The sequence below is a fragment of the Saimiri boliviensis genome, chromosome 12 (genome assembly GCF_048565385.1).
Source record: "Saimiri boliviensis isolate mSaiBol1 chromosome 12, mSaiBol1.pri, whole genome shotgun sequence".
Lineage (NCBI taxonomy): Eukaryota > Metazoa > Chordata > Mammalia > Primates > Cebidae > Saimiri > Saimiri boliviensis.
The window spans coordinates 11667213-11686907 of NC_133460.1; the positions used below are offsets into that span (position 1 = coordinate 11667213).

Sequence of the window (19695 nt, forward strand, 5' to 3'; positions counted from 1 at the left end):
TTTATTCTGCCTCTTGAATCTACTGTGACGCTTGCTGGAATCTATTTTCTCATTTATCATAAAATGAGGGTAACAGTTTCTTCTCAGATGGTGAGAATTAAAAGGATAACAACTGTCAGGTCCCTGACTCATAGCAGGCGTTTCTTCAGGGCAATGAACATTTATTGAGTGCCTGGGATGTAACCCAGTAATAATAGTAAATACGCGTGCAGCGCTCACTCTGCTATACCACCTTATAGCTTTTTGTTAAAAAAAACATCGTGATAAAATCGACATCAATTACCAGAATATTTACAATGTAATGCAACCATCATCACTATCTATGTCAGAACTTTTTCATCATCCCAAACGCCAATTTGTGCTCGTTAACAGTATCTCCGGCCCAGGAGCCATTAATCTGCTTTTGATTCCTATGGATTTGGCTGTAGTGGATATCGCATATAGATGGGGTCATGAAATATGTGGCCTTTTGTGTCTGGCTTCTTTCACCTATCAAATATTTTGTTTGTTTGCTTTGAGACAGAGTCTTGCTGTGTCACCAGGCTGGAGTGCAGTGGCGTGATGTCGGCTCACTGCAACCTCTGCCTCCTGGGTTCAAGCGATTCTCCTGCCTCAGCCTCCTGAGTAGCTGGGACTGCAGGCGCGTGCCACAACGCCCAGCTAATTTTTGTGTTTTGGTAGAGACAGGCTTTCCCCATGTTAGCTAGGCTGGTCTCGAACCCCTGACCTCAGGTGAGCCGCCTGCCTTGGCCTCCTAAAGTGCTGCAATTACAGGCATGAGGCACCCCACCCAGCCAATTTTTATAACCTTTTCTTAGGCTTAGTCAGCTGAAGCAGGAGGAGCAGAGAAGGAAACAATAAATTTATAACTGGCTCTGATCAATTAATTGTAAACACCCTCTGCACTCCAATCAGCCCACTGATGTGCATTTGACATGTTTCCACCTTTAGGTCAGATCTCCATTCTTCCTGATGAAATAATGAAGACACCCTTTTCCTGGCCGTTCATACTGTACCCACAGGCTGTGGGAAGCGCATCACAAACGGAGGCAGAGGGTCTGCCATAAGTGTTTACCAATGGCGATTCATGGGCTCAGGGAGGAAGAGGTGTGATCCGTCGGGGGCCAGGGCTTGCTGGCTGCCAGGTCAGGGAACCCAAAGTCCTTCCAGTGATACCCCAAGCACTGGGAGGCTGCACAGCAGGGAGAAAAAACACTGCAGGGAGGAGGGACCTTCTAGCCAGTCCTCTCCCCAGCCTCAGGGGAGCTGAGTGGGTGCTGAGCTGGGCCCAGAGACAACCTCCTGATCTTGACAGCGCTGGGGCATGTGTCTGGAGGGTGAACACCTTGGCGGCATGGGGGCGAAAGGGGAACCCCCATGGAAGTGTCTGGGGTCTGCAGTTGCACCCCTCCCCCCTGATTTTATCTAGACTGTGCCTGTATCTGGGAGGTTCTGCAGAGACTGGTGGGGACGATGGGGGATCAGTGCAGCCGCGCTGGAGTGGGACTTCCCTAACCTCTCCACCACCCATATCTGGAGGACCCCTGGGAGACTAGTGGGGTCGCAGGGAGAAAGCCAGCCAGTTCCTGGCACAAGAGTGCCCTGAAACGGAAAGATGGATGAATTCATTATTTCAGCAAACCTGCATCGAACCTGAAAGGCCTGGGGATAAAACTCAGGAAAGAGGAAATGTATCTTCAAAGCTCTCTAGGGCCCAGCAGTTTTCCAGTTTATCTCTCATGTAATTCAGGATGGCTCAATATCCCTCCTTCTCTGCCTTCCTCCGGCCCCTGCCCTTTCCTGCCCATTCCAGACGCAGAGAGGTCCTAGGCATGTGTGTCCCAGACGGTATCCACGCCCATCCCAGAACCTCAGCTGAGAGAAGAAAGCCAGGCACACACAGGCTGCCACCCACTCAGACTTTATTCAAAGACCAGGGGGTGCAGGTGCAGAGGGGGAGGAGGGCCTGGCCCGAGGACCCGAGGGCAGGAGGGCAGGAGGAACAGCCACCAAGGCTCCAGCTTAACGGTATTTGGAGGTCAGCACGGTGCTCACAGAAGCCAGGAACTTGTCCAGGGAGGCGTGCACCGCAGGGGTGAACTCGGCCGGGTGGTGGGCGGCCAGGGTCACCAGCAGGCAGTGGCTCAGGAGCTGTGCAGAGAAAAGGCTCAGAGGGGCCCAGGGCCCGTAGCCGCCGCCTGCGCCACACCTCCCGCAACCCGCGGGGTGCTCTGCCCTGCGAGGAAGGCGTGATCTCGCCCCTCGACCCAGATGGCTCCCGGGCGGCCACTCACCTTGAAGTTGACCGGGTCCACCCGAAGCTTGTGCGCGTGCAGGTCGCTCAGCGCAGACAGCGCATTGGGCATGTCGTCCACGTGCGCCACGGCGGTGCCCAGCGCGTCGGCCACCTTCTTGCCGTGGCCCTTGACCTGGGCAGAGCCGTGGCTCAGGTCGAAGTGGGGGAAGTAGGTCTTGGTGGTGGGGAAGGACAGGAACATCCTGCGGAGAGAGGCGGAATAGGGAGTGGGGTCCTGGTCGGCGCCAGGACGGTGGGGGGTGGCCGGTGTGTCGGGGCGGGTGAGGAGCCCGGGTCGGCGCAGGGGAGGGAGCCTCACCTCTCCAGGGCCTCGGCACCATAATCGCCAGCGTGGCTGCCGACCTTACCCCAGGCGGCCTTGACGTTGCTCTTGTCGGCCGGAGACAGCACCATGGTGGATTCTTTCTGAGTCTGTGTGGACCAGAAGAGTGCCGGGCTGCCAGCGCGCCAGGGTTTATGCTCTGGGCGCGGGGCCACGCCCAGCCGCGCGGCACTCATTGGCTGGCGCGGAGCCCTGGGCGCGGCCTGGACCGCAGAGGAGTCAAGGGCAGGGTGGGCGTTGGGCTTGGCCTCCCCCCGGGGCGCTCGCTGGGCTGGGCGGGGCCGGGGCCAGGAGGTCTCCACCTTCCACCCAACGCTCCACTCCCGCCCATCCCGCTGGCCCTAAGCTGCGCGGTGGCCGCGCGGGTGGGGCCGGCCCGTCGGAGTCGCGCGCTGTGGGCTCTTCCACCCCGGCGTTCAGCGCCACCTTTTCCTTTCGGGAGCGCGAGCGTCCCGAGTGAGGGAGAAAGTCAGCCCACAGTCCTGCCCCGGCCTGACACGCGCCGGACGCCCGTCAACTCCGTCAACTCCGGCAGGGCCAGTGAACACACCCAGCGTCCTGGAGTGCGAGCCGGGAGGCTTCGCCCAATCCCAGTGGAGAGGGATGCGCTCACCCCACCCGGACGCCCCGGCCTGTGGGAACTCCAAAGAATGTCCCCGCAGAGCCCCTCCTGCTCTCGGCCTCGCTTCCTCCACCCCCCTTTCCCACCGGCGATCGTCACCAGTGTGCTGGAGTGACAGGCGCCGGGAAGGAACAAATACCAGCCAGAAAGCAAAAAGCGCCGGGCTGGGGTGGGGGCGGCTCCAGATTCCAACTCCTTTCCGGGGGTTGTGGGAGAGGCCGGGGGTAGTGGGTGCTGGCTAAGTTCCGGCTCCTGGACTCACCCTGGGACCCAGTGCAGTTTGTGTGACGGACTCTTCCACCGGCCTAGAGGTCGTGGTACACTGTGATACCCGCAGCTCTCCAAATGCTATTTGGTGCAAGACTTGCTAGGTAAATAGGGTTCAAACGGATAAACAAAGCCACAGGCAGAAGGTGCCTTGAGCATGCAGCGTCCTTTGGGAGGTAGGCATTCCTCTAATCATCAGGCAAGTACACACAGACAGAGGTGCAGACTTCATCACAGGCTCCGGGGGAGTCTGGACGGATGGACTAGGCACTCAGGGGGACCAGGGTTAGTGTGAGGAGGTGGGCTTCCTGGAGGAGGTGAGACTTAAGGATATGTGTTAGGCGGAGGACATGGAGGAGGGAGGCTTGGCTCGCGGAGGGGGAAGGACAGGAGAGAGAAGGCCCCTGTGGTTGCAGAATGGAGGTGGGAAGATGGGGTGACGAGGCTGGCCAGCTCCTGTAGGGTGAGGAAGGAAGAAGTGGACTTGGAAAGGGTGAGAGGTGCAGGAGGCCACTGGGTGCATCCCTGCTCATGAAAAGCAATGGTTTTTTGGGGGATGGTGCTGAGAAGAAAACAGCCTGAGAAATCACAGCTACATCATCTCTTGGGGGCCTTATGGAAGACCTTGCTTTTCAGAGTGCATCAGGTGGGCATCCCTCAGCCTGCTCCCTGCCCCGTCCCACTAGGACCCTTACCCAGGCCCTGCCCTGCGTGTCCAGGAGGAAGCCAGGGTAAGCTGCCTTGGGCAGAGAAGGAAGTATCTCAGACCAGCTTAGCAATGCTTTTCCCACTGCTGGTTCCTCTCATTTCCCTTCCCTGTCTGCCACCCTGTCCTGCCCACAGCCTGAAGGGAAAAAAAGATAAGATATGCGGCTGTTTTTTTTTGTTTTTTTTTTTAAACAGATTTTTGCTCCTGTAGCCCAGGCTGGAGTGCAATGGCACTATCTTGGCTCAATGCCACCTATGCCTCCTTGGTTCAAGCGATTCTCCTGACTCTGCCTCCAAAGTAGCTGGTATTACAGGCATGTGCCACCACCCCTGGCTAATTTTGTATTTTTAGTAGAGACCGGGTTTCTCCATGTTGGTCAGGCTGGTCTCGAACTCCAGACCTCAGGTGACCCACCCGCCTCAGTCTCCCAAATGCTGGAATTACAGGCATGAGTGACTGTACCTGGCTTTTTTGTTTGTTTGTTTTCTTGAGAGGTGGGGGCTTAAAGACATCAAAGACACCCCCCCACACCTCAGGCCTGGGACAACCCCTTCCTTCTGCATTTTGCTGCAATGTCTCTGCTCCCTGAACCCTCTTAAGGCAAGACATAGAGAATGTATTTCAGCCAGCCGGGCGCGGTGGCTCACGCCTATAATCCTAGCACTTTGGGAGGCTGAGGCGGGCGGATCACCTGAGGTCAGGAGTTCAAGACCAGCCTGACCAATATGGTGAAACCCCGTTTTTTTTTTTTTTTTTGAGACAGAGTTTCGCTCTTGTTACCCAGGCTGGAGTGCAATGGCACGATCTTGGCTCACCGCAACCTCCGTCTCCTGGATTCAGGCAATTCTCCTGCCTCAGCCTCCTGAGTAGCTGGGATTACAGGCACGCGCCGCCATGCCCAGCTAATTTTTTGTATTTTTAGTAGAGACGGGGTTTCACCATGTTGACCGGGATGGTCTCGATCTCTTGACCTCGTGATCCACCCGCCTCGGCCTCCCAAAGTGCTGGGATTACAAGCTTGAGCCACCGTGCCCGGCCAAACCCCGTATTTTTTTTTTTTTTTTTTTTGAGACGGAGTTTCGCTCTTGTTGCCCAGGCTGGAGTGCAATGGCGCGATCTCGGCTCACCGCAACCTCCGCCTCCCGGGTTCAGGCAATTCTCCTGCCTCAGCCTCCTGAGTAGCTGGGATTGCAGGCATGCACCACCATGCCCAGCTAATTTTTTGTATTTTTAGTAGAGACGGGGTTTCACCATGTTGACCAGGATGGTCTCGATCTCTTGACATCGTGATCCACCCTCCTCGGCCTCCCAGAGTGCTGGGATTACAGGCTTGAGCCACCGCGCCCAGCCAAATCCCGTATTTTAAAAGAGAGAGAGAGAATGTGTCTCAGCCAACATCTTATACTCCTAGTATGGAAAGAGCTTTCACATGTTAATAAAAAAAGACAAGCAACTATGAGGACAAATACAAAAGATCATAACATCATAACCAGAAACATGGAAATCAGTGAGGCCGGGTGAGGTGGTTCATGCCTGTAATTCCAGCTCTCAGGGAGGCTGAGACAGGCGGATCACCTGAGGTCAGGTGTTCGAGACCAACCTGGTCAACATCATGAAATCCGATCTCTACTAAAAATACAAAAATTAAGGCTGGGCGCAGTGGTTCAAGCCTGTAATCCCAGCATTTGGGAGGCTGAGGCAGGTGAATCACGAGGTCCAGGGATCAAGACCATCCTGGCCAACATGGTAAAACCCCGTCTCTATTTAAAAACAAAAAAGTGTTTAGAAAATACAAAAATTAGCCAGGCGTGGTGGTGAGCACCTGTATTCCCGGCTACTTGGGAGGCTAAGGCACGAGAATCCCTTGAACCTGGGAGGTGTTGGTGGCAGTGACCTAAGATTACACCACTGCAGTCCAGCCTGGATGACAGTGCAAGACTGTCTCAAAAACAAAACAAAACAAAATAAATCAACAGTGAAATTTGTGGAATGGCACAGAGCGGAATGGACTGACTGAAAGGGGTGTAGAGCAGACCATTCGCTGAGGATAGGAAGTTGCACACAGGTGTCTACAGTATGATGGTATTTTTGTACAGAAAGAGGGCCTGCGGCAGTAGTTGTGCATGTAGCTGTGTTCCTTCAGCACGGGATGGGGCCCGGGGCTCAGTCCCAAGCTCTTCAGTTTGGTCTCTTCTGGGGGTGGGTGTGAGGAGACAGGGAAGAGACTCTGTCTCCAACTTTAATGCAAGAAACTGTGTGTGTGTGTGTGTGTGTGTGTGTGTGTGTGTGTGTGTGTTAGCATGGGTAGATTTTAGTTTATTTTTATTTTTATTTTTAGAGACGGAGTTTTGCTCTTGTTACGCAGGCTAGAGTGCAATGGCGTGATCTCGGCTCACCGCAACCTCTGCCTCCTGGGTTCAGGCAATTCTCCTGCCTCAGCCTCCTGAGTAGCTAGGATTACAGGCACGCGCCACCATGCCCAGCTAATTTTTTATATTTTTAGTAGAGACGAGGTTTCACCATGTTGACCAGGATGGTCTCGATCTCTTGACCTCGTGATCCACCCGCCTCGGCCTTCCAAAGTGCTGGGATTACATAGTTTATTTTTTTAAGTGTTTCTTTGTGCTTAAATAACAATGCTCTTGGCTGTGTGACAGAGGAAGAATGGATGGTGGAGATGGGGAGGGAACTCCCCAGCAATTCAGAGTGGTCCATGTCCAGAAGAAAAGTGGTGACAGGCCCCTCTCCACCTCCCCAAAGCTTGATGCAGTACTGTGAGTGTGGAGGGGGGGGCTTGCTCTGGGCCTGGGCTGGGAGTGCTGGTCATGTTCCTAGTCTGGCTTAGAGCCCATGGGCTGTGCAACATCCCCGCATGGATTCCAGGACTTCAGCACCGTGGACAGGGACGTTTCCAGAAGTGGCTCACAGTACAGGAGGCAGAAGCTAGGAGATCCCAGAGGCCTCTGGACCTGAGGAGGTGGAGGGTGGGGCAGTGAGGTGGGGACTCAAGGCTGGGCACACAGTGAGCTCTGAATGCACATTAGGAAGTGCAGGGGAAGCGCAGGAGCAGGGCGGCAAAGTGCCCTGCTGAAGAGTCTCCCCAGGTGCAGGCTGCGGGCTGTGAGCCTGGCAGCCCCTTCCTTCTTCTCTCCTTCCCGGCTGACTGGGCTGCTCTCAGAGGGTTACCAGGACAGAGGAAGCGTGGGTGGGGCCTGCACCCTCACCCCAGCCACCTACCCTCTGGCAGGAGGGGGTGGGAATGAGAGACACGTTCTGGCACCTGCACCTGCATGGGGAACAGCCTATTTGGCTAGTTTGTTCTGCTGGGTTTTGCTTTGGTGTAGAGTGTTTGTTTAACTGGGTTCAATCAGGGAGGTTTCAACGGAGGGCGGTAATGCTAGGACTCCCTGAGAGGAACCCTGGATGCCCCTATCTCCTCCCCAGCTCCTGAGCCAGTGCCTGCAGGCCTGGCACCTTCCAGGGCAGGGGTTGGTTTACCACTTCTGTGGAGCAGGCCCACCTCAGCTTCCTCGCCTGCACTCCCTGCAGTTCTCCCTCCCAACCCGACGCAGCTGCAGAGAGGTCCTTGCTGTGAGACAGGAAGAAACACCCACAGCTGGCAGATTCAGGGACAGAGAGAATCCAGGCACACACAGGCTGCCGCCCACTCAGACTTTATTCAAAGACGAGGAAGGGCCGGTGCAGGGGGGGAGGAGGGCCTGATCTGAGGCCCCGAGGGCAGGAGGAACAGCCACCGAGGCTCCAGCTTAACGGTATTTGGAGGTCAGCACGGTGCTCACAGAAGCCAGGAACTTGTCCAGGGAGGCGTGCACCGCAGGGGTGAACTCGGCCGGGTGGTGGGCGGCCAGGGTCACCAGCAGGCAGTGGCTCAGGAGCTGTGCAGAGAAAAGGCTCAGAGGGGCCCAGGGCCCGTAGCCGCCGCCTGCGCCACACCTCCCGCAACCCGCGGGGTGCTCTGCCCTGCGAGGAAGGCGTGATCTCGCCCCTCGACCCAGATGGCTCCCGGGCGGCCACTCACCTTGAAGTTGACCGGGTCCACCCGAAGCTTGTGCGCGTGCAGGTCGCTCAGCGCAGACAGCGCATTGGGCATGTCGTCCACGTGCGCCACAGCGGTGCCCAGCGCGTCGGCCACCTTCTTGCCGTGGCCCTTGACCTGGGCAGAGCCGTGGCTCAGGTCGAAGTGGGGGAAGTAGGTCTTGGTGGTGGGGAAGGACAGGAACATCCTGCGGAGAGAGGCGGAATAGGGAGTGGGGTCCTGGTCGGCGCCAGGACGGTGGGGGGTGGCCGGTGTGTCGGGGCGGGTGAGGAGCCCGGGTCGGCGCAGGGGAGGGAGCCTCACCTCTCCAGGGCCTCGGCACCATAATCGCCAGCGTGGCTGCCGACCTTACCCCAGGCGGCCTTGACGTTGCTCTTGTCTGCCGGAGACAGCACCATGGTGGATTCTTTCTGAGTCTGTGTGGACCAGAAGAGTGCCGGGCTGCCAGCGCGCCAGGGTTTATGCTCTGGGCGCGGGGCCACGCCCAGCCGCGCGGCACTCATTGGCTGGCGCGGAGCCCTGGGCGCGGCCTGGACCGCAGAGGAGTCAAGGGCAGGGTGGGCGTTGGGCTTGGCCTCCCCCCGGGGCGCTCGCTGGGCTGGGCGGGGCCGGGGCCAGGAGGTCTCCACCTTCCACCCAACGCTCCACTCCCGCCCATCCCGCTGGCCCTAAGCTGCGCGGTGGCCGCGCGGGTGGGGCCGGCCCGTCGGAGTCGCGCGCTGTGGGCTCTTCCACCCCGGCGTTCAGCGCCACCTTTTCCTTTCGGGAGCGCGAGCGTCCCGAGTGAGGGAGAAAGTCAGCCCACAGTCCTGCCCCGGCCTGACACGCGCCGGACGCCCGTCAACTCCGTCAACTCCGGCAGGGCCAGTGAACACACCCAGCGTCCTGGAGTGCGAGCCGGGAGGCTTCGCCCAATCCCAGTGGAGAGGGATGCGCTCACCCCACCCGGACGCCCCGGCCTGTGGGAACTCCAAAGAATGTCCCCGCAGAGCCCCTCCTGCTCTCGGCCTCGCTTCCTCCACCCCCCTTTCCCACCGGCGATCGTCACCAGTGTGCTGGAGTGACAGGCGCCGGGAAGGAACAAATACCAGCCAGAAAGCAAAAAGCGCCGGGCTGGGGTGGGGGCGGCTCCAGATTCCAACTCCTTTCCGGGGGTTGTGGGAGAGGCCGGGGGTAGTGGGTGCTGGCTAAGTTCCGGCTCCTGGACTCACCCTGGGACCCAGTGCAGTTTGTGTGACGGACTCTTCCACCGGCCTAGAGGTCGTGGTACACTGTGATACCCGCAGCTCTCCAAATGCTATTTGGTGCAAGACTTGCTAGGTAAATAGGGTTCAAACGGATAAACAAAGCCACAGGCAGAAGGTGCCTTGAGCATGCAGCGTCCTTTGGGAGGTAGGCATTCCTCTAATCATCAGGCAAGTACACACAGACAGAGGTGCAGACTTCATCACAGGCTCCGGGGGAGTCTGGACGGATGGACGAGGCACTCAGGGGGACCAGGGTTAGTGTGAGGAGGTGGGCTTCCTGGAGGAGGTGAGACTTAAGGATATGTGTTAGGCGGAGGACATGGAGGAGGGAGGCTTGGCTCGCGGAGGGGGAAGGACAGGAGAGAGAAGGCCCCTGTGGTTGCAGAATGGAGGTAGGAAGATGTGGGGGTGACGAGTTGACCAGCTCCTGTAGGGTGAGGAAGGAAGGGGTGGACTTGGAGGGAAAGGGTGAGAGGTGCAGGAGGCCACTGGGTGCATCCCTGCTCATCAAAAGCAATGGTTTAGCCTGGTGTGGTGGCTCATGCCTGTATTCCCAGCAGTTTGAGAGGCCAAGGCAGGAGGATCACCTGAGGTCAAGAGTTCAAGACCAGCCCGTCTAACATGTAGAAACCCTGTCTCTACTAAAAATACAAAATTAGCTGGGCATGATGGTGCATGCCTGTAGTCCCAGTTACTTGGGAGACTGAGGGAGGAGAATCTGTTGACCCCAGGAGGAGAGGTGGAGGTTGAGGTGAGGTTAGATGGCACCATTGCACTACAGCCTGGGTGACAAGATCGAAAGTCCATTTAAAAAAAAAAAATACATTTTTGGGGGGATGGTACTGAGCAGAAAACAGCCTGTGAAATCACTCATATGCTGTTTTCTGAGGTCCTGGTGGAAGACCTTGCTTTGGGGAGTGTATCAGTAGGCAACCTTCAGCCTGCCCCTGCCCGGTTTCCCCAGGACCCTAGCTCAGGCTTTGCCCTCGGTGTCCTGAGGAAGCCCGGGTAAGCTACCTTGATCAGAGAAGGAAGTATCTCCGAGCAGCTTAGCAATGCTTCTCCCGTTGGCTCTTCTGCTTTCCACCACCTTTCGGCCACCCTGCCCTGACTCTGCTCACAGCCTGAGGGGAAAAACGGAAGAGAGGCGCGGGGCTTAAAGACACCAAAGACCCCCCCCCCCACCTCAGGCCGGGGACAGCCTCTTCCTCCTGCTAGCTGAACCCTCTAAAGACAAGACATGGAGAATATATCTCAGCCAACATTTTACACTCTTAGTATGGGAAGAGCTTCCACATGTTCATAAGGAAAGACAAGTGACTTATGAGGACAAGGACAAGGGATTATAACGGAAATACAGAAATGATCAGTGAAACTGTGGAACGGCACAGAGTGGAATGGACTGGCTGAAAGGGGTGTAGAGCAGACCATTCGCTGAGGATAGGAAGTTGCACACAGGTGTCTACAGTATGATGGTATTTTTGTCCAGAAAGAGGGCCTGCGGCAGTAGTTGTGCATGTAGCTGTGTTCCTTCAGCACGGGATGGGGCCCGGGGCTCAGTCCCAAGCCCTTCAGTTTGGTCTCTTCTGGGGGTGGGTGTGAGGAGACAGGGAAGAGAGACTCTCCTACTCTTTTTTTTTTTTTTTTTTTTTTTTTTGTGACGGAGTTTCGCTCTTGCTACCCAGGCTGGAGTGCAATGGCGCGATCCTGGCTCACCGCAACCTCCGCCTCCTGGGTTCAGGCAATTCTCCTGCCTCAGCCTCCTGAGTAGCTGGGATTACAGGCACACGCCACCATGCCCAGCTAATTTTTTGTATTTTTAGTAGAGATGGGGTTTCACCATGTTGACCAGGATGGTCTCGATCTCTTGACCTCGTGATCCACCCGCCTCGGCCTCCCAAAGTGCTGGGATTACAGGCTTGAGCCACCGCGCCCGGCTTTTTTTTTTTTTTTTTTTTTTTTTTTTAAATGAGGCAGTGTCTCACTGTGACCCAGGCTGGAATTCAGTGACATGATCACAGCTTGCTGCAACCTCTGCCTCTCGGCTTCAAGTGATTTTTGTGCCTCATTTTCCCGAGTAGCTGGGAATACAGGTGTGTGTCACCACGCCCAGCTAATTGTTATATTATTAGTGGAGATGGGGGTTCACCATATTGGCCAGGCAGTGCCGGGCACCGTGGCTCACTCCTGTAATCCCAGCACTTTGGGAGGCCGAGGCAGAAAGATCACCAGGTCAGGAGTTTGAGACCAACCTGACCAACACGGTGAAACCCCGTCTGTACTAAAAATACAAAAATGAGCCGGTTGTGGTTGTATGCACCTGTAACCCCAGCTACTCAGGAGGCTGAGGCAGGAAAATGGCTTGAACCTGGGAGGTGGAGGTTGTAGTGAGCAGAGATGGAGTCATTGCACTTCAGCCTGGGCAACAGAGCAAGACTCTGTCTCAGGAAAAAAAAAAAAAAAGAAAAAAAGAAAAAAGAAAGAAAAAAAGAAAAGAACTATCGGCCAGGCTGCTGTTGAATTCTTGACCTCCTGATCTGCCCACCTTGGCCTCCCAAGTGCTGGGATTACCAGCATGAATCACCAAGCCTGGCCCTAGTTTATTTTCTTAAGTGTTTTTCTATGCCCAGAGCATAGTAACTCTCTAAGAGCAGACCAGTCAGTTGGGAAGGAGGAAGGGGCTGGGGTGCTCTTGGCTGTGTGACAGAGGAAGACTCAATGGTGGAGATGGGAAGGGAACTCCCCAGCAATTCAGAGTGGTCCATGTCCAGAAGAAAAGTGGTGACGGGCCCCTCTCCACCTCCCCAAAGCTTGATGCAGTACTGTGAGTGTGGAGGGGGAGGCTTGCTCTGGGCCTGGGCTGGGAGTGCTGGTCATGTTCCTAGTCTGGCTTAGAGCCCATGGGCTGTGCAACATCCCCGCATGGATTCCAGGACTTCAGCACCGCGGACAGGGACGTTTCCAGAAGTGGCTCACAGCACAGGAGGCAGAAGCTAGGAGATCCCAGAGGCCTCTGGACCTGAGGAGGTGGAGGGTGGGGCAATGAGGTGGGGACTCAAGGCTGGGCACACAGTGAGCTCTAGCTCACACATTAGGAAGTGCAGGGGAAGCGCAGGAACAGGGCGGCAAAGTGCCCTGCTGAAGAGTCTCCCCAGGTGCAGGCTGCGGGCTGTGAGCCTGGCAGCCCCTTCCTTCTTCTCTCCTTCCCGGCTGACTGGGCTGCTCTCAGAGGGTTACCAGGACAGAGGAAGCGTGGGTGGGGCCTGCACCCTCACCCCAGCCACCTACCCTCTGGCAGGAGGGGGTGGGAATGAGAGACATGTTCTGGCACCTGCGCCTGCATGGGGAACAGCCTATTTGGCTAGTTTGTTCTGCTGGGTTTTGCTTTGATGTAGAGTGTTTGTTTAACTGGGTTCAATCAGGGAGGTTTCAACGGAGGGCGGTAATGCTAGGACTCCCTGAGAGGAACCCTGGATGCCCCTATCTCCTCCCCAGCTCCCGACCCAGTGCCTGCAGGCCTGGCACCTTCCAGGGCAGGGGTTGGTTTACCACTTCTGTGGAGCAGGCCCACCTCAGCTTCCCAAACAAAACAAAACAACACAAAAACCCAGTTGGGGGATGTGGATAACACGGGGTCAAGTTCCCCAAACTATCAGGCTGACGTTCCCAGGCTGTGCAGGTTAACAGGTCCCTGGCACCGAGTGCTGGAGGGAGTTTGGCTGACTCACAGTCCGGGCTCAGCTTCTAGCATATCTCTTCAGATCTAGGCCCTGACCACCAGGTTGGACCTGGGTGCCAGGCCTGGTGCAGCGGCTCCCCCACCCCCCACAGAACCAGGATTGCCAACCCAGAGCCAACCCTATTCAGGATGTGGGCACCTCCAGGGTCCCACTGTTTCCTCAGCCCCAGTTCTTTGTCTGAAAAGCCTGGGGTGAGCCGTAAGATTACCTTCCCCATCCTGGGGAGGGGGAAGAGGGAACTGGGGAAGGAGTGCCTTGGCCTGGGCACCTGCAGAGACTGAGACGAGGCAGCTGGGGCTTGGTGGAGAGGTGGGGTGGCAACGAGCCTGCCGGCACCCACCCTGTGTTATGATTTCAAAAACTATTTCAAAAATCTCTTGAGTTGGGTGTTGTTTTTCTGTTTGGTGGGTAAAGGCCAGAGAGCTCTGGGACACACCCAGGTCCCACAGGTTGTCAGTAAGAAGGCTGCAAACCTAAACCTGCTCTGTCTGCCAAATTGTGGCCATGGGGCCTTCCTTTCCATCTCACCCCTATGGCTGTAGGGTCACTACGAGGCCTAACCAGACTAGCACAGGTTTACAGCCGAGGAAGTGTCCTTGCGGGAAGGGAAGGGAAAAGAACTGAGGTCTACGGAGCCCTCTGCTCGGGGCAAACTCTGGTTGGCCCTAATTAGGCTGCACATTTGGCTCTGGGACCTCAGTTTCTGCATATCTCTGCAAAAGGGGCCAGGATTAGCGTCTGCAGGTCCCAGCAGGAAGTGGGGATGGAGACAGAATGCACGAATGAATGAATCAATGAATATGTGAATGGGGAAGTGCTTTGCGAACAGTATGGTGGGAAGCCGGATTCAAGAGTTGAAATCGATGACCCTCCCACACCTGGCCCCTCCCACATACATCACAACGTTCCCTCTGCCCCACTGCACTCCTGCCGTGGGAGGACAGACTTCCACGTGGTGGTGTTGGGGGTGGGTGGCATTTGAGAGTTTTAGGAGGCTCCTGTAGGTCCCCGAGCTTCTCTGCCCAGCAGCAGTGACCTCACTTTATCAGCTCCCCAAAGACCACACAGGCATGGCCAGATGTTTGGGACGTCTGTTTATTGACAGGCACAGACCAAGCCTGCACCGCACGGGACTCAGCGGTACTTTTCGGTCAACACCACGGCCACACCAGTCAGGAACTTGTCCCACGCCGCCTGCATTTCTACGGTGAACTCGTCCTGCAGGTGGGAGGCCAGTACGACCTGGAAACACTGGATTAGCAGCTGCGGGAAAAGGGGCCAGTGAGACGGGGTCTGTCCCGCCAGGACCCCCAGAGGCCCCACACCCCCGGCTTCACTCTGCACCATTGCCCCGGCCCGAGAGGGCTCACCGGAAAGTTGGCTGGGTCCACGCGCAGCACGAGCGCATGCAGGTCCGCCAGCGGGCTCAGCACGGCGCGCAGGTTGTCCATGTGCTGCACCGCCGCGCCCACCGCTGCCAGCATGCGCTGCCCATGGCTCAGCAGCTGCGCCGCGTCCTGGCAGGCACTCAGGTGCGGGAAGTAGCCCTTGGTGCTAGGGTATACTGTGAAGAGCCTGCAAGAGCAGGTCGGTGACCGGGGAGGACTGCTGCGTGGGGTGTCAAGAGCGCCGGCACTGCCCAGAGCCTCAGGGATCCTCACCCGAGGGACCTCGGATGGGCTTGGGGGCCCACGTGCCCAACACCCGCATCTCCACCTTCCTGAGCTCCCGGAGACCCCGCCTCTACCCACCTGAGGAGCAGCTCCGCCCCAAATTGCGCCTCGTGGCCCGCGATCAGGTCCCAGACCTGCGTGATTTGAGCGCGCTCCTGGGCGCTGAGCATGGCGCTGCCTGACTCGCTCTGGGGCTGCGCCCGCCGCCCTGACGTCCTTATAGGGCCTCCAGGCACCCCGCCCGTCCTTATCGGCCCGAGCGCGGCGGGAACTGGCGGACCCTGGGCCTGTGCCGAGGAACGTAGCCAGACTGGGTTCCCGCCGACGTCGAGGCCTCGACCTCCTGGATCCCAGGGTTTCTGGCACTGACCCACTCTGCTGTGCGTGCGCACCTTTACTGCAGACTTTAGGGGTGTCTGTAATTACTCCTCTCGGGCAAAGTTACTGCTATGCCAGGAGGGCACCGAGAGAGAACACGGGGCAGGAAACCCCCAGTTCTCTTAGGAGTTGGGGAGGGAGGGGCCAGCCTCAGGGACCCACGCAGCTGCCAGAGTCCCGGGATTAGGGCATAAGGCTTTATGGAAAAGTTCCCACGCACTCCCAAGACGCTAAGTGAAGTGCTAATCTTTGGGCGATTTGGGAAGCCGGGAGACGCACAAAGCCGGTCTGACCCAAGAACCCCAGGGGACGCCGTGGGCCGGCCCGGGACTGCGCGGATCCTCCCGGGCTGCAGCTCCGGTGCTCCGGGGCAAGAACCTCCCAAAAGCACCCCCCAGATGACCTCCAGGCCGCGAAGACGGCGGGGACGACTGAGTTTCTGCGAAACCCCCGTACCCGTCACTCAGCTTCTCCCCTCCTTCCCTCCAAAACTGAGAACACACAGCCCAGATCGGTCCTTACTCATCCTTTTATTGGAGTCAGGGGAGGAACTGCCGGAGAGTGAAGGGCAGGGGAGGGGCCGCAGCCGGTCCTGGCGGTGGCTGAGGCGGCGCTCAGCGGTACTTCTCGGTTAGGACAGAGGATACGACCGACAGGAACTTGTCCCAGGCGGCGTGGGCCTCGGCCGTGAAGTCGGCGGGGAAGCGCGCGGCCAGGGTGACCAGCAGGCAGTGGGACAGGAGCTGGGGGAGGGGCCGCTCAGTGAGGGGCGGGGCCTAGCGAGGGCCCCTCCCCGCCGCCCCACCCCACCGGGAACCCTGCCCCGCAGCCCCGCCCCACCCCGCCGGGACTCCCGCCCCGTACCCTCTTCCCCCGCCGCGACCCCCGCCCTGCACCCCGCCTCCATCCCACCCCCCCGCCGGCACCCCCGCCCCCCGCCGGCACCCCCGCCCCCCGCCGTGACCCCCTCCTTCCGCAGGGACCCCCGCCCCGCACCCCCGCACCCCGCCGGGACCCCGCCCCACCCCGCCCCGCGCACCTTGAAGTTGACCGGGTCCACGCGCAGGATGTAGGCGTGCAGCTCGCTCAGCTTGGACAGGGCAGCGCCGATGTCGATGCTCTTCACCGCGTCGCCCACGGCGGCCACCACCTTGGAGCCGTGCGCGCGCAGCTGCGCCGACCCCGGGTGCAGGTCGAAGTGCGGGAAGTAGGTCTTGGTCTGCGGGTAGCTGAGGAAGAGCCTGGCGCGCGGGGCGGGCGCCGTGAGCTCCCGGCAGCGCCGCCTCCCGCCACGGCCCGCGCGCCCTGCGGCCCTCTCCGAGCTCCAGGACGCGGCCGCGACCCCGCAGCAGGCCCCAGCCCCTCCTCGCGGTGCCCGCGTGCCCAGGCAGCTGCCCCTCCCAGGCTGCCCTGAGCTGGAGGCCCCAGGCCGCTGCGGCTTCCCACGGATTCTGTGCGGCCTGGTCCCCAAATCCACTGCCCTCCGCCTGGTGGGGCCACGAGTGCTCCACCCTCTCCTCTGGCCACAGGGCCTCCTTCCCAGCCCTGGACCGGGTCGCCCGCCACCCCTTCTGCAGGCTCCTGACCTCCCAGCAGTGTTTCAGGGAAGGAAAAGCCCCCTGGCCCCTCCCAGGGGTTCAGATGCTGGGACTTTAGAGGCTGTAGCGCCCTGGCTGCCCAGTAAGGGTCTTCAGGCCTCGAGCAAAACATTTCAGCCTCTGCTTGCCAGAACCCGGGCCTGCGTGAGCCCCGGCCATCGAATGCCTGTGCAATTCCTAACCGTACCCTCTCACCCTGCCCTCCTCACTGAGAGGGAAGGCTATCTGTCCCGCTGTCCCCTCCCCAGTGTCTCTTCCTCACTGGCCCCACTATTTCCTCCCCTCAACCCCCCCCCCCACGGTCCCCTCCTCGCTGTCCCACTCCCAGGCCTGGCCTCCCTCCCGGTCCCTCTGGGAGTCCCGTGTGACACTCACCTCTCCAGCGTCTCGGTGCCGATGGTGTCGGCCTGCGTGGAGATCTTGGCCCACATGGACACAATGATGGTCCTCTCAGTCTTGGTCAGAGACATGGCGGCAGGGTGGGCGGCTGCTCTGCAGTTGGGCCTGCTCAGGACTGGCCTTGGTGGTGCTCAGCCCCCGGGTCCCCTTATATACAGGGAGCTGGGCCCAGCCAGGCTGTGGCCATTGGTCAGGTGAGGGGAGGGGGCTGCAGGGGTGGGATTTCTTATCAGATGGAGTGAAAAAGGGCCCCTCAGGGTGTGGTGGGACGGGACGGGGCGGGGGGCTCTGGGAAAGCCATCACATCTGTCTCCCCTTCTGCCCACCCCTGAGCCACAGCTGGAGCCCCAGGTTCAGGGAAATTGGGGCCCCGGTCTAGGCAGGAGAGTCCACGTGGTCATAGTCCTGGCCTCAGGAGTGACTGTCCCTGTCCCTGTCCCTGTGATCACAGGGTGACCTAGAGTCATGGGCCCTTGCAGGGGCACACTCCATTCCTCCTTCACTGAAACTTCTTTGGCTCACCTTATGAGCTCCAGTTTGCAAATGAGGAAACTGAGAGCCTTAGAGAGAAAGTGGGACCCAGTGTCACAGGGTGGGTAGGGACAGACCTCTCCCCCTCTGCTGTGCAGCCCCCTCACCTGGATGAGGCTCACTTGCGGGGGACACTCTGAGCCAGGCACCCAGGCAGGAAAGTGGCTTGGGAGGCCGGACTCTTCACAGAAGGTGAGGCCATGCGGACCTACAGTTCTGCTGACTGTGTTCCCATCGCAGTCTGGAGGAGACCCTCCTGCAGCTCTATTGATTTAGCTCTTTTTATCCTTTCACTTCATTAACCTCCTGGTCCTCCATTAGACAGCCATTTCCATGTGCTGAATATACTCCTTTTAGTGAGTAAGTGTACTTGCAAAGGGTGTGATTTTATGCATGTATTTTAAATTTATAAAATTTATAATTCTGGGGCCGGGCGCGGTGGTTCAAGCCTGTAATCCCAGCACTTTGGGAGACCAAGGCGGGTGGATGACGAGGTCAAGAAATCGAGACCAATCTGGTCAACATGGTGAAACCCCGTCTCTACTAAAAATACAAAAAATTAGCTGGGCACGGTGGCGCACACCTGTAATCCCAGCTACTCAGGAGGCTGAGGCAGGAGAATTGCCTCAACCCAGGAGGCAGAGGTTGAGATGAGCCGAGATTGTGCCATTGCACTCCAGCCTGGGTAACCAGAGCGAAACTCCGTCTCAAAAAAAAAAAATGTATAATTCTATAAATTATATAATTTATCACGCCTGTAATCCCAGCACTTTGAAACACCGAGGCGGGCAGATCACCTGAGGTTAGGAGTTCAAGACCAGCCTGACCAATATGGTGAAACCCCGTCTCTGCTACAAATACAAAAATTAGCCTAGTGTGGTGGCTTGCGCCTGTAGTGCCAGCTACTCAGGAAGTTGAGACAAGAGAATCGCTTGAACCGAGAAGGCGAAGGTTGCAGTGAGCTGAGATCGAGCCATTGCACTACAGCCTGGATGACAGAGTGAGACTCCAACTCAAAAAAAAAAAAAAAAGAAAGAAAAGAAAAAATTAAACTTATTGTCAATTGTACTAGCAAATATGATAAAAGATATAAATACACCTTAATAAAAATGTCCTTCGTAACGCTCCACTTTAAGAGAGAACCCTTAATCATTTCCCAGGATTCCTGAATATATTGTATGTGTGTGTGTAACAGCACAGCTATGCCTGAACCCACCTATGGCAACGTGAAGTGTTCTCGCATCCAGAAGCCGAGGCTACCAGTGTTCTGACCTCCAGTGCCGGAGAACGCGTACCTCCATCTCCTCAAAGACTTCCTAAAAGCTGCCTTTTCTGTTCAGAAAAATGATACATGCAGGCCGGGCACGGTGGCTCAAGCCTGTAATCCCAGCACTTTGGGAGGCCGAGGCGGGTGGATCACGAGGTCGAGAGATCGAGACCATCCTGGTCAACATGGTGAAACCCCGTCTCTACTAAAAATACAAAAAATTAGCTGGGCATGGTGGCTCGTGCCTGTAATCCCAGCTACTCAGGAGGCTGAGGCAGGAGAATTGCCTGAACCCAGGAGGCGGAGGTTGCGGTGAGCCAAGATCGCGCCATTGTACTCCAGCCTGGGTAACAAGAGCGAAACTCCGTCTCAAAAAAAAAAAAAAAAAGAAAAAGAAAAATGATACATGCTCTTTTCAGAATGTTTGAAGAGGTCTACACACCCTATGGAAGAGAAAAAAAAAAAATCACTTAAACCTCATCAGTCATCATTAACATTTTGGTGTTGTTTCATTTTAGCTGAAGTCACACCTTGAAAATACATCTTCGGTGGTGCCAGGTGGCTCACA

The 19695-nt window shown here is 57.5% G+C and overlaps 4 protein-coding genes and 1 long non-coding RNA gene across 5 annotated transcripts in view; 1 reads left to right on the plus strand and 4 right to left on the minus strand.

Moving 5' to 3' along the window:
- Nucleotides 1-19695, plus strand: part of LOC141580541 (uncharacterized) — a 32069-nt gene that overhangs the window by 2089 nt on the left and 10285 nt on the right. The window lies entirely within an intron of this gene.
- On the minus strand, nt 1906-2754 carry LOC101034843 (hemoglobin subunit alpha). Its single transcript, XM_003928343.4, has 3 exons — nt 2616-2754; nt 2295-2499; nt 1906-2151 (listed from the first exon to the last, which is right to left on the minus strand). Exons 1-3 carry the CDS (start codon nt 2708-2710, stop codon nt 2023-2025), a joined length of 429 nt encoding a protein of 142 aa, XP_003928392.1. The 5' UTR covers nt 2711-2754; the 3' UTR covers nt 1906-2022.
- Nucleotides 7896-8749, minus strand: LOC101035149 (hemoglobin subunit alpha). Its single transcript, XM_003928344.4, has 3 exons — nt 8598-8749; nt 8277-8481; nt 7896-8133 (listed from the first exon to the last, which is right to left on the minus strand). Exons 1-3 carry the CDS (start codon nt 8690-8692, stop codon nt 8005-8007), a joined length of 429 nt encoding a protein of 142 aa, XP_003928393.1. The 5' UTR covers nt 8693-8749; the 3' UTR covers nt 7896-8004.
- On the minus strand, nt 14258-15842 carry HBM (hemoglobin subunit mu). The gene is made up of 3 exons (XM_003928341.3): nt 15033-15842; nt 14652-14856; nt 14258-14544 (listed from the first exon to the last, which is right to left on the minus strand). The coding sequence occupies exons 1-3, from the start codon at nt 15122-15124 to the stop codon at nt 14416-14418; spliced, it is 426 nt and encodes a 141-aa protein (XP_003928390.1). The 5' UTR covers nt 15125-15842; the 3' UTR covers nt 14258-14415.
- Nucleotides 14776-17617, minus strand: HBZ (hemoglobin subunit zeta). Its single transcript, XM_039478027.2, has 4 exons — nt 17306-17617; nt 16372-16573; nt 15855-16075; nt 14776-14856 (listed from the first exon to the last, which is right to left on the minus strand). Exons 1-3 carry the CDS (start codon nt 17398-17400, stop codon nt 15947-15949), a joined length of 426 nt encoding a protein of 141 aa, XP_039333961.1. The 5' UTR covers nt 17401-17617; the 3' UTR covers nt 14776-14856; nt 15855-15946.

Excerpts from the sequence above, each read along its gene's own strand:
- LOC101035149 (XM_003928344.4), bottom strand. The coding sequence starts at position 8,692 with ATGGTGCTGTCTCCGGCAGACAAGAGCAACGTCAAGGCCGCCTGGGGT. Across the intron at positions 8,482-8,597 it reads GGTGCCGAGGCCCTGGAGAG|GATGTTCCTGTCCTTCCCCA; the intron begins GTGAGGCTCCCT and ends CTCTCTCCGCAG. Across the intron at positions 8,134-8,276 it reads TGGACCCGGTCAACTTCAAG|CTCCTGAGCCACTGCCTGCT; the intron begins GTGAGTGGCCGC and ends TTCTCTGCACAG.
- HBZ (XM_039478027.2), bottom strand. The coding sequence starts at position 17,400 with ATGTCTCTGACCAAGACTGAGAGGACCATCATTGTGTCCATGTGGGCC. Across the intron at positions 16,574-17,305 it reads GGCACCGAGACGCTGGAGAG|GCTCTTCCTCAGCTACCCGC; the intron begins GTGAGTGTCACA and ends CCCGCGCGCCAG. Across the intron at positions 16,076-16,371 it reads TGGACCCGGTCAACTTCAAG|CTCCTGTCCCACTGCCTGCT; the intron begins GTGCGCGGGGCG and ends CCCCTCCCCCAG.
- HBM (XM_003928341.3), bottom strand. The coding sequence starts at position 15,124 with ATGCTCAGCGCCCAGGAGCGCGCTCAAATCACGCAGGTCTGGGACCTG. Across the intron at positions 14,857-15,032 it reads GGGGCGGAGCTGCTCCTCAG|GCTCTTCACAGTATACCCTA; the intron begins GTGGGTAGAGGC and ends CTGCTCTTGCAG. Across the intron at positions 14,545-14,651 it reads TGGACCCAGCCAACTTTCCG|CTGCTAATCCAGTGTTTCCA; the intron begins GTGAGCCCTCTC and ends CTTTTCCCGCAG.
- LOC101034843 (XM_003928343.4), bottom strand. The coding sequence starts at position 2,710 with ATGGTGCTGTCTCCGGCCGACAAGAGCAACGTCAAGGCCGCCTGGGGT. Across the intron at positions 2,500-2,615 it reads GGTGCCGAGGCCCTGGAGAG|GATGTTCCTGTCCTTCCCCA; the intron begins GTGAGGCTCCCT and ends CTCTCTCCGCAG. Across the intron at positions 2,152-2,294 it reads TGGACCCGGTCAACTTCAAG|CTCCTGAGCCACTGCCTGCT; the intron begins GTGAGTGGCCGC and ends TTCTCTGCACAG.